Raw genomic sequence first — 12,866 nt, forward strand, 5'->3', positions numbered from 1 at the left:
TACTTTACTAAGAGGATCTTTATAGTTGGTAAAAATTGAGAATCCTAATACCCAACAGAAGAAGGTGGGTAGGCACAATATTATTAGATTATCATATGGAATACAGACATTGAAAATGACAAGTACCTAGACTGTAGTTGATACAAGGAAGCGTATGTATGTAAAGAGCAGAATATAAATATCCAAACTCCCTGGCTCACAATGCCAACCATTTACCTCCTTGAGCCAAGCATGGGGCAGGCAGGTGAGACCCAGACAGAGTTAGAAAGGCTGAGCTCCAGAGAAAATGCAAAGAGAAGTTACGGAGAAAAGGTAAGAGATCTGGACGATATAACCAAGACATAAAAGCAGCAGGAGTACTAGAAATGGAAAAAGGTAGAGGAAGGGCACTTGAGGCAGGCCAGGCCAGGACTAGCTTTTAATGTCATAACACACAGTCCCCTCAGCTCTGTGGCTCAGCTTGGCACATTGATCTCTTCCCCATGCTGCAGCATACAGTGCAGGTCAAGAGGGAGGACTGTGCTCACTGTTGTTACTCAGGGACCTGAGCCAGCAGAGGCTTTGTTGCAACACCTCCTCCCTGATTACTGCAGCAGTACAGGTAGCATGGCGAGTCACACACTGACTCCTAAAGTCCACTTGGGTGTGTGCAGGTTTCTTCTGCTCACATTTCATTGGCCAAAGCAAATCACAAACCCACCCTTAACTTCAAAGAGAGCAGGCACATGCAGTCATTATATATAGATAGAAGGAGGAAGGCTAGAAATATATAGTGAACAGCACTGATGAGTTACCACCCGGGGAAGTAATGAAACATATAGAAGAAAATTTCCCTAAAGAAGGAAGACTTGAGTCTGCATATTGAAAGGTAAAACTGATAAGAGAAGACACTCTAAGCATATCCTGGTAACGTTTCTGAACTCTTAGGATGAAGAGAAAAATCTTCAAGCTTTCAGGCCAAAGGAACAAATTTTTAAGGAAAAAGTCACACTGGCACCAGATTTCCTATTTGCAACACCAAGAAGCTAGAAGATGGTGGAATTTCATCTACAGACCACGGGGGATAAAGGGAATGCTACTCAAGTATCCTGTACCCCAGGCAAGCTATCCATTCAGCTGTCAGAATGAAAGAAAGGTATTTGAGCATATACAAGGACTGAGAGTGCGCCTCAGCTGTCACCCACGGCCCTTGGCCTCACAGTGCCTAGGTGTTCTGCCTTCACTGTTCCTCTAATACATCCAGGGCTCTGCTTGTCTGTCACCTCCTCAGAGGCTGTCCCGGACCACTGTATCCAAATTAGCACACACACCCACCCTGCTTGGCCTTCTCTTCACAACACAGCTCACTGCTTGACACTTGGTTCGATGTTTATTAAAAATTCAAACGTTTGGAAAAGTTCGAAGAAGTTTAACTTCTGCATCTTATTTTTTTGTTTGTTTGTTCATTTCATTTTAGTGCAAATATCCGTGTACTTCCCTGATACGGATCACTAACCACAGTTAATTAACTACAGTTCCTTATTTGTTTACAGGTCTTTTTTCTGGTTGAGGTAAAATTTGCAAACAATGAAATCTCAAATCTTAAGTATATATTTGGTGAATTTTGACAAACACATACACGTGTGTAACTCAAACCCTCCTAATGAAACAGAACATTTTTGTCACCCCAGAAAGTTTTCTCATTTCCTTCACAGTGAATCTCTGCCCCCACCCTAACCCCTAGAGACAACCACTGTTCTGATTTCTTCCACAGTAGATTAATTTTGCCTTTTCTAGAACTTCACATAATTAGAATCACGTGTGCACTTTTGTGTCCTTCACTTGGCATGTTTAATGCGTCCATGTTGTTGCATGTATCGGTAATTCATTGCTTTTTACAGCTGAGTAGTGTTCCGTTTTATTCCATGGATGTACCACGGTTTCTTTATCCATTCTGCTGACAGACACTTGGATTGTTTCCAGTTTTTGCTTGTTAGGAATAAAGCTGAGATGAACATTCTTGTAAATGACTATTTGTAGGCATATGTTGACATTTCTTTTGGGTAAATCCATAGTGAGAAATTGCTTCGGTCATAGTCTGGGTGTATGTTTGTTTAATGTGAAACTACCAGACCTTCCCCCAAAGTGGCTGTGTCATTTTCTATTCCCTCAGACAACATGCGAGAGTTCCAGTTGCTACACATCTTCACCAACGTTCCCAACATCTGGTGTTGCTAGTCCTTTTAAGTTTTTGTTTGGTATTTTAGTAGTTAGATTTATTGGTCAGTGTTTTCTAGAGAAACAGAACCAACAATGTGTGTGAGTGTGTGTTTGAGTGTGTGTGTGTAAAGAGATTTATTATAAAAAATTGGCTCACATGATTATGGAAGCTGAGAAATCCCATGATCTGCCACCTGCAAGCTGGAGACCTGGGAAAACTTGTGGAGTATGTAGTTCCATTTCAAGTTTGAACTGGAGTTTCTCCTGAGAAATCAAAGAGCTGATGGTATAAGTCCTAGTTCAAGGGCAAGAGAAGACCAGTGTCCCAGCTCAAACAGGTAGGCAGAGAGAGTGAAATGTCTCCTCTTTGCCTTTTTATTCTGTTTACGTCCTCGGTGGATTGGATGAGGCCTGCTCACCTTGGGGAGGCCGGTCTGCTTCACTCAGTCTGTAGTTTCAGTTGCTGATCTCATCTGGAAACACCTCACAGACACACCAGAAATAATGTTGAGACAAATATCTGGGCACCCCATGACCCATTACAACGGGTCAGATTGACCCGTCACAACAAATATGTTAATACACATACATAGATACATTATTCTTTCATTGTCAGTATGGCTGTCTTCTGATGTCTGCTTGTGAGAACTTTCTGGGGAAACAGGTGAGCCCCCAGGCTCCAGAGCAGAACTGCAGAGGGTGAGTCCAGAAGAGAAGTGTTGGAAGAGTCAAAAGCCAGAATCCCTGAGCCTTTCCCAGTCAAGAATGTTCTCTAGGAGAGACTGACTCACAGTTCAGCAACTGATAAATTGTTTTGATTTTCACTTATTTCTGTGTTGACAGGGAGTCTGTGTGTCTTTGAGGGTGAAGAAATGTGATACCTACAGCTTAGAAATGAAAATCATCCATATTACCCCTTGAACTTCTATTTGTAATAAATCCCATTTATTAAAATTAGTTTATTCAAGTCCCATTTTATGGACACTAAGCACCATGAGGATGTGATGGAAAGATGGAGGCTGGAAGCTAAGAACTGAATGCTAAGAACAAAGTCAAGGGGCAGACGCGCTCTGAGCACCTCAGCCAAGAGGCACCCTCATTTACCTGTCTGCCCCAGGACCTCCTGTCTGCGTGGCGTGGCTTTCTTTACCCTGGTTGCTTCATTTGATTCTTCTACCTTTAGGTGATCCCAGAGACAGGCAGAACTGGGGCAGCCTTTAAAATAGCGCATCAGCATGGGGAGAGGGGAGAAGGGAGGGCTGGGGAGGGAAACTGGAGCAACACGCCGCCAGCACGTGGTCCTGCTTGAGAAATCAGGTCTTAAAGGAAAATGAGAAGCTTTCGAAAATAAGAAGTGTATCCGTCTTGAGAGCACTAAAACTCGAGTTTATGTTGCAAGATAAATGTTACAGTGGGTTGGGAGAGTTCTTGTAGCTTGAACTGGTTGCCACCATCCTTCCTCTGTTGCTCTGTCAAATGGAAGGGCCTGGATGAAGAGATGCCCAGTTACCCTGACCCAGGAACACGCTTGATGCACGTGACCACGTCAGCATTCCTGTTGCTTCACTCACCAGTGGGCTTATCCTGATATTGCGAGTGTCCCTTTGACCTGACAGTAAGGGGTCATAGGTGGCAAGTGCAGACTTGTCTTCTCTTGGGAGCTCTGCTCTCTGGTACAGCCAACCAAATGGCAAAGGATTCCCCACTTAAGGCACTTGTTGAACGACAGGAAGCAGCTGGACTCTGGCTGATCCAACTCTGCTCAGCTCTTCTGGCTGTGTAAACAGTGAGCTGATCTGATGACAAGGAAAGAAAGGAAACCAGGTCTCCATTAGAAGGACTCCGTGGGCTTCTCTAGATTGCAAGTGGAAGGATCCTTTAGGCGCATTTGCTTGGCAGAACCCACCCAGAGCAGAACTGTGTGACTAAGGACACATTCCCCACAGTGCTCTGTCATTCATTTCTTCCTCATTTTGAGTTAATGGCAGAAAAGGACAAGGAACTAGGTACGTTCCCTGCCTCTTCCTCTGTCTGGTGGGAGGAGATGATAGCCTAAGGTGAACCAGTGTTAGGCTTGGCCAGCAAGCCTGAGCAAACTGACATCTCCCTTCACTGACAGTTGCAAACTTTTGGCAGACACAACCTCTGTGCAAGGACTGGCTGGAACGCTGACTGGCTGCTCCCTTGGCCTCCAGGGTGTGATGTGCAGAGCCTGGTCTCAGAGGCATAGGGAATGTCCTGTAGCTTTCTCTGGAAAGAAAATAAAAAAGCATCGCTTAACTGCTCTGAGTGCTGATGAAAGTCTCTTAGGAAATTTAACAAAATCATGTGGCCTGGATGACTTTGCAGACCTTTGGTTTACTTTTGTTTTGCTGGGCTAATTTTAATTTTGTGCGAGCGTTTTTTCCAAAATGGGATCAAAATTTCCTGGATATTTTAACCTTCTGGTAGCTCATAAAAAGCACAGGATTTATCATTCTGTAGGGCCGCAGTGAACGATTATGGGAACTGATTATGGGCAGTAGAGTGGGAGAATCCATCTTGATCATCAGATGACCTTTCAGGAAAGAAAGTGGGGATGTTAGTCTTTTCTAGCTCTCTGTGTTCTTCTCTCTTTCTTACCTTTTACCCCGTTTTTTTTTTCCCCCGTTTAAAAGGTAATTGCAGATCCAGTTTCTTACAACCAGTGTTGTAGGCTCAGTGCCAAACTGAAAGCAGAACTCCAGATTAACAGAGTTCCTAGGAAAAAAAAGTGTCCATTGTTTCACATTACGGGGTTAGCCAGGACCATGGGCACTTAAGGAGAAATTGCTGGGACAATGTAGAAGATTCATAAATGAGTATTTGGTCAGAGCCAGTATTTCTGTTCTTTCTGCCACGTAACTCTTTGGTGCTAGACAGTAGCACAGCACATGAGCAAGAGTGCAGACTTCCTCGGTGTGGTGGGCCAGCTCTGGCTCTTTCTGGGCATGTGAATCTTGATCAGGTTATGTAATCTTCTGGGCCTTGATGTCCTCATCTGTAAAGTGGCGTTAATGACAGATAGTACCTACCTACCTTATATGAGGAGCCACATAAAGCACTATGGCTGTCCATAGTAAGGACTCAATAAATGCAAAGTATTGTTTATTATCATATGCAAGAGAAGGTGCTGCAGAGGTTGAAGAGAGACTGTTGGTTTCCATTTGGCAAGTGCCAGTCACAGCACACAGTGCTCGAGAGGTTCAGAGGAAACAGCAATGTCACCTGGCAGAGGCGGGGGCCGCTGGCACTCCCTAGTGGACTTACATAGCCCGTGGCCAGTGTGCTCTTGCCATGGTCTCTAGGATGGAAAAGCCAGGTCATCATGTGATTTCCCTCACTTCATAGAGACCAACTTACTTGTTTTGTTTATTTTTTGTTTAGACAGGGTCTCACTCTGCTGCCCTGGCTGGAGTACAGTGGCCTGATCATGGCTCACTGCAGCCTCAACCTCCTGGGCTCAAGCAGTCCTCCCTCCTCAGCCTCCCAAGTAGCTGGGACTAGAGGTGCGCACCACCACACCCAGCTAATTAAAAAAAAAATTTTTTTTTTAATAGAGACAGGGTCTCCCTATGTTGTCTAGGCTGATCTCAAACTCCTGGACTAAAGTGATCCTTCCACCATGGCCTCCCACAATGCTGATACTACAGGCATAAGCCACCACACCCAGCCCAGAGTTATTTCTTGAGCCATACCAAAATAAAATAAAACGGAAACACCAGAGATAGAAGATGCTGATATTGCTAACCCTGCTTTAGGTAAAGTGTAGGTTTCTTCCTATACCAGTGGTGGTTCCTCCAGAAGTAATATTTCCCAACCTACCTCGTTCTTAAAACTCTATGGCCAAGTCTCCCTGCCCTGATAGAAAGGACTTTAGTTTGCAAGCTGAGAACCCTGAGGCTAGTCTCAGTTTTACCTTCTCAGTTGTTTGACAGTGTGCCACTCAGAGGCCTTCACCAGGGCCCGTCCCCTCATCTGTACGGTGAGGGGATTGCTCTAAACATGTGAGTCTCAGCCTTTTTTTTCTAGGACATGAATGTCCAGTGACATTCCTTTATAGACCTTCTTGTTGGGTGGCCTACTTCCTAGCACCTTAGCTATAACTCAGCCCCTCTCCTGCACTCAAGGAATCATGTTGGAATACAGGGGAGTAAATGATGCTATTATAGGGATAACCTTGAGTCTCTTCTGAGTTATCGGAAACATAAGTACCTGTGAGGTGTAGTTTTGTTCTTAGTCACAGGTCACTTTAATGCTTGGCAGTGAGAGTGTCGGGGCCTGGAGGCAGGGGTCCTGTCCTAAAGCACATCCCTCCTCTCCTCCCACAGCCTCAGCTTGCAGGCAGGTGCCACCTTCCCAAGTTAAAGTGCAGGTGTCCTTTAGTTATTCAAAGGGTTGCAAAACCTTGGTCTTTGGGGTTCAAAGAAAAACCCATGTGAGTGCAGAGGGACTTAGGCTGAATCGGAAAAGCATCTTCCGTCTGTGAGATGCAGGTTCACTCCTCACCTTCCCATCAGACTGTGACACTGGGTCTGCACATTTCTAAACTGGGTTAGAAAATAATCAGCCTGGTGTGTTTACATCCCACTGTGCAAGAAACTGGGGATGGAGTTCCCCTCCTTTCTTTACGTTCTTCTGGGGATTTTGTTGTTTCCTTTTTGTGGAGACCAGGGTCTTGCTGTGTTGCCCAAACCGGTCTCAAACTCCTGAGTTTAAGTGATTGTCCCACCTCAGCCTTTCAAAATGCTGGGATTACAGGTGTGAGCCACCATGCTGGGACTGGTCTTCTAGCTTTGTTACTGATGGATTTGTAACCCCCCAGGTGTCAGAAATACAACCCTTTCTCAGAGCTCCTCCAGAGTGCTTGGATTGTTTGTTATTTCCAAGACTTTTTAGCTCAGATGCTTAGATGCTAAGAATCTCTGAGGAAAGAGGTTGGGGAAATGGGGACTGTGCCTTGGAGTCAAGTGTCCCCTTTGTCTGTAGTTAGCCAGGCCTGAATTTTCTGTCTGGTCCTATAGTTCAAAGCATTGCTAATGAAGGGGAAAAAAAGAGGATTTGGAGAGGACCTTAAGCAAATTGGTTGTCTGCTAGCCTCCTGTCTGCTAGCCCCCACCGCCAGAGTCACGGCTTTTCATGCAGAGTTAAGCACCCACCTGAAGGTGTCACTTGTGAAGGTATGCACTCCTCCTCTGTCCTGGAACATTTAACAGTCAACTTCAGCCTCCTTTAAAAAAACAAACAAAAAAAAAAACAAAAAAAAAAAAAACCCAAAAAAACTATTTATTTATTTAATTGTAGAGGCAGGGCTTCACTATGTTGCTCAAGCTAGTCTTGAACTCCTGAGCTCAAGTGATCCACCCACCTTGGTCTCCCAAAGTGCTGGGATTATAAGCGTGAGACAACGTGTCCGGCCACATTCAGCCTTTTATCTGTTTCATAAGAAAAGTTGGGTGACTCATGCCCCAAATCCTAGCACTTTGGGAAGCTCAGGCGGGTGGATCACCTGAGGTCAGGAGTTTGAGACCAGCCTGAGCAACATGGCACAACCCCATCACTACTAAAAGCACAAAAATGAGCCAGGCGTGGTGACGCATGCCTGCACTCCTGGCTACACCAGAGGCTGAGATGGGAGAATCTCTTGAACCCAGGAGGCGGAGGTTGCAGTGAGCCACGAGATGGTGCCGCTGCACCCCAGCCTGGGCTGCAGAATAAGACTCCATTTCAAAAAAAAAGTAAATGTTGTTGATGATTATCACTAGTGTCAAAGAAAACTGTGTATGGAAAATTTGACTAAAAATTAACAAGAATCCAGTCTTTACAACAGTACAGTGAACACTTGAACTACATTGCGGTGGGGGGGGGGGGGGGGGGCGGGTAGCTCCAACCCCTGCACAGTCAATCTGCATATAACCTTTTTTTTTTTGGAGACAGGGTCTGGCTCTGTTTCCCAGGCTGGAGTGTAGTGGTGCAAACACGGCTCACTGCAGGTTCAACTTCCTGGGCTGAAGCAAGCCTCCTACCTCGACCTCCTAAGTAGCTAGGACTACTGGCACACATCACCACTCACAGCTAATTTTTTATTTTTTGTAGAGACAGGCTTTTGCCATGTTGCCTAGGCTGGTCTCAAACTTCTGAACTCAAGCAATCTGCCTGCCTCAGCCTCCCAGAGTACTGGAATTATAGGCAGGCACCACCACACCCAGCCCTGTGTATGACTTTTGACTTAACCCAAACTTAACTGCTAATAGCCTGCTGTTGACCAGAAGCCTTACCAAAACATAAACAGTTGATTAAGATGGATTTTATATGTTATGAACGTATTACATACTGTATTACAATAAAGAGAGATAAATAAAATGTTATTAAGAAAATGATAAGGAAGTAACTGGGTGAGGTGACTCACACCTGTCATCCTAGCACTTTGGGAGGCCGAGGCTGGGAGATTGTTTGAGCCCAGGGGTTCAAGACCAGCCTAAGGAGCATAGCGAGACCCCGTCTCTAATATAAAAAAGTTTTTAATAACATGTTAAAAAGAAAATTGTAAGGAAGAGAAAATATATTTACTGTTCATTAAGTGGAAGTGGATCATCATAAAGGTCTTCATCCTCCTCTTCACATTGAGTAGGATGGGGAGAAGGTGTTGGTCTTGCTGTCTCAGGGTGGCAGAGCCCATAGAAAATCCACATGGAAGTGGAGCCCTGCCATTCGAGCCCATGTTCAAGGGTCAGCTGTTGTTGGATGTGCCACATTAGGAGGTCCAGGCTGGGTGGGCAGGAATCACAGTCACAAAAGGGAGAAGCTGTGATGTGCACAATTTAATGCAGACAAGTAAGATTTCAGTGGCGACAGATCTTTTTGATAGAGTTCACATGGAAAAGAATTGATCCATTTGAAAATCATTTCAGTGAAAGTAGAATGGAAAAAATTAGAAATAATTCATCTGTGTTGTATGGAAAAATGGATCAAGGGATTAGGTTTGCTTAACAGAGTTCAACTCGGAAGATTCTCAATCAGAATTCTCCAGTCTGGGTATAATTCTGTATCAGTGGAAACTCTGGCTGTGTAAGCAGTCCACATTGCCTTGGGAATAAAACGGCAGGATCACAGTACCCGGTAATGGCCTGGTACCATGAAACAGCTGTCACTCTTGGTAGCATTTGGCCAAGGCTCATGTGGCATCTGGGAGCACTTTGGAGGGCCACCCCTCAGCTAGGTTTACACACGTCTTAAAGGACAGTGGCCATAAGCCACAAGGGAGGCAAAGGGGGCTGCAGGTGAGGGAGGGAGGTCCTACCTGGCTTGGGCAGCTGAGGCCAGGAGCTGGGTGAGGGATGAGATTCCTCCCAGGGTGATCCAACCAAGTGGCTGAAAGGCTGGGAGGCAGAAGGATGTTAAACTATTATGCAAAGGCTGAGTTTCCAGGTGCCTTGATTTGATGCCTCCCTATCCCCATTGTCCACCAGACCCCTCTGAGAAGGGGTCTAAAGAAACTAAACCTCAAGTCAGGTGTCAGTGGCCTCTGTTAAACCTTAACAAGAAACGTAAGGCAAGGAGATCCCTAGTGAAAGCTGGTGGTCAGTCACAGGCTGCAATAAAAAGGACAAATGGGCCGGGCGCGGTGGCTCAAGCCTGTAATCCCAGCACTTTGGGAGGCCAAGGCGGGTGGATCACGAGGTCAAGAGATCGAGACCATCCCGGTCAACATGGTGAAACCCCGTCTCTACTAAAAATACAAAAAATTAGCTGGGCATGTTGTCGCGTGCCTGTAATCCCAGCTACTCAGGAGGCTGAGGCAGGAGAATTGCCTGAACCCAGGAGGCGGAGGTTGCGGTGAGCCGAGATGGCGCCATTGCACACCAGCCTGGGTAACAAGAGTGAAACTCTGTCTCAAAAAAAAAAAAAAAAAAAAAAAAAAAAGGACAAGGACAAATGCTGCCAGGTGTGGTGGCTCACGCCTGTAATCTCAGCACTTTGGGAGCCTGAGGCAGGTGGATCACCTGAGGTCAGGGGTTCAAGACCAGCCTGGCCAACATAGTGAAACCCCATCTCTACTAAATACACAGAAATTAGCCGGGTGTGATGGTGGGCACCTGTAATCCCAGCTACTCAGGAGGCTGAGGCAGGAGAATTGCTTGAACCCGGAACCCAGAGGTTGCAGTGAGCCGAGATCGTGCCACTGCACTCCAACCTGGGCAACAGAGCGAGACTCCATTTAAAAAAAAAAAAAAAAAAAAAAAAAAAAAGGCAAATGTTCGAATGAATCATTGAAGGAGGACAGGTCTAGGGTCTGTTCCATTGGCCATCCTCCACATTGACCCTGACCCCACATGGCTGGTATTCGAGAGTGTGGACATGTCCTGCAGATGTGCTGGATCTGGAGAAAACATTTCATCCCATTCTCCTCTCTTTCAGGTTTCAAGTGCCCCATTTGCTCCAAGTCTGTGGCTTCTGACGAGATGGAAATGCACTTTATAATGTGTTTGAGCAAACCTCGCCTCTCCTACAATGGTAAGGGCTTGGCCTGCCTCACCAGCCTCCAAAGCATTTGTTGGGGGAGCCTCCAGTCGAGGGTGGTTCTGGGCAGTATTTTCACCTTGCCCTCTGCCAGGCATTCCTGAGTGGTGGTGAGGAAAGCGGATTGTTCAGGGAGCCTTGTTGCCCAGGTCAGAGAGGAAAAGGGGCGGGACAAGGAAAGAAGGCTCAGGGGTCAGGTCCAAGGCCTGGGAAGCCTCTCAGGTTGCTCACTTAGTCCCCTGCCCCTCTACAACTCGGTTGTGAGGACTTTGGCTGGGAGATGCAGCCATTCCTTCACCCATGACACAGTTGACTGTGGAAGGCCCCAAGACAGCCAGATGCACGCCACGGCTCAGCAGACAGGCCCCGAGCAAGCACCCACTCTCCTTGGGGAAATGGGGGCTATGTGCCAATAGCATGCAGAGTGCTGGGAAGCTGGTCATCTCTTTGTCACTTTCAAACTCAGGTGAACACTTGATTTAGCCCGGTGACTCCACACCAGAGACCTTGACGGGGAGTATGTGTGACACAGAGACACTATAGGGATTGAAAATGCAGGTGGGCCACCTTGCTGCTCCACCCAGACCTTGTCGCCTCCTACCTTGGCAACTGCCTCAGAGCCCAGCAGTGAATACCGCAGTGGGTAGGACCCTGAAGGCAGGGGATTTCTTAACAGCCAAGCTAATCCAACAGGACGCCTCTGGGGACCAAAATGACTGCCAACATCTGCCTAGCATGCTGTGCGTAAGGCTTGGAGTCCAGCTGATGGGAGTTCGAATCTCCCTCTACCACTCATGTCTCGTCTTGGACAAGTTGCTCAGCTTAGTGGAGCCTCCATTTTCTTGTCTGTAAAGTGTGAATAGCAATACTTGGTGCATAGGGTTGTCAGAACTGGGTAGGAGATGGCACATAAAGCCCTTTGGTACAGAGCCTAGCCCGTGGTCAGTGCTTGGGAAGTTACAGCTGCCGTGAAAGACGTGAGATCTCCCTAGGTTTCTTTTCGCAGTTTTCCAGAGCCCACAGACTTCTCCTCAGTGCTGCTCAGCCCACGCCACTGCTGACCCTCGGTTTTCCATACTCATGTGTTTAGTCTGGTCTCCAAACCATGTTCGTCAGAAAACGGCATCTTCCACTATCACAGGCAGTGGATCTGAGTGCACTCCAACCCCGGTACTGGCCCACCTTCCCAGATTCAAGTCATAGTAGTGGTTAGAAAAAGAGTTCTGGGATTTCTGAGAGTATGTGAGGACTGGATCATTTGAAACCAGCCTGGCGAGAATGTTTCCTGGGGAGATTCTTCTCTGCCCCGTAGCCTCCTAAATCTCAGAAGGCTCTTTCCCCTACACAGCATGAGCCCAAGAGGGATCATGGTCAGAGAGCGCTCCTGGGAAGTAACTCTGACTAATCACATCCACTTGGGTCTCCTGAAAACTTTTCTCTTAATTACTTGTTCAGCCAAAAGACTCTGGATGCAGGTGGGCACGTTGCCCATGTGGCTCAGCTCCACATGTGTGTTAGCCCACGTGCAGGTGGGAGGACCAGCATGGCCCTCCCATGGACATCATAGCTGCGGTCTGGGAAGCCCCTTTCCTCCCCAAGGGACAGCCTCTCCTTTCTCCCGGTCTGACTACTGCCAAGCCTCTTAAGTCTGTTGTCGCATGTGCTGTAGGCTTTGCATCGGTCCTGTCGCATGCATGCTGTCAGGAGGCTCAGGCGGCTTTGTTCCTGTTCACCATCTCCGCCTGGGACCAGGGAGGGAGAGGAGCCTTCCCTGCATCTCACAGCCCTCCCTAGCCACGGCCTCAAAAACTCTATTCACTTCTTTCCCACATGTGTGGAGACCTCATCAAGACCTCCGTTTGTCTTGCGGGTTGCTGGGGAGTTCTCTGTAGACACTGCATTTGTTGTAGGAAGAATACAAAGAAGCCTCAGAGGGGCTCGGCCTGAGAAAACCTGGCTCTCAGGAAGAACTTTGCAAGAGCAGCCGAGGAAGACAGTGCTCTTGGGCCCCCATGCCCCAAATACAGCTACCCCACTGCCCTGTGGAGAACAGGGAAGGTGAGGCTCTCCATTTCTCTGCCAGAGAACTGCCTGGGACACCACCATGTGTCCCCATGTCCCCCTCTGTG

The 12,866-nt window shown here is 47.0% G+C and overlaps 1 protein-coding gene across 4 annotated transcripts in view; it reads left to right on the top strand.

Moving 5' to 3' along the window:
* The window catches only part of ZNRF1 (zinc and ring finger 1), a 132,374-nt gene that overhangs the window by 98,825 nt on the left and 20,683 nt on the right, over positions 1-12,866 (top strand). For all 4 annotated transcript variants that reach the window (XM_010350621.3, XM_003939912.4, XM_039476764.2 and 1 more), the window contains exon 2: positions 10,636-10,731. In XM_010350621.3, the coding sequence (XP_010348923.1) occupies positions 10,636-10,731 (96 nt within the window). The remainder of the gene's footprint in view (positions 1-10,635; positions 10,732-12,866) is intronic.

Source organism: Saimiri boliviensis, chromosome 1 (genome assembly GCF_048565385.1).
Source record: "Saimiri boliviensis isolate mSaiBol1 chromosome 1, mSaiBol1.pri, whole genome shotgun sequence".
Taxonomy (NCBI): Eukaryota; Metazoa; Chordata; class Mammalia; order Primates; family Cebidae; genus Saimiri; species Saimiri boliviensis.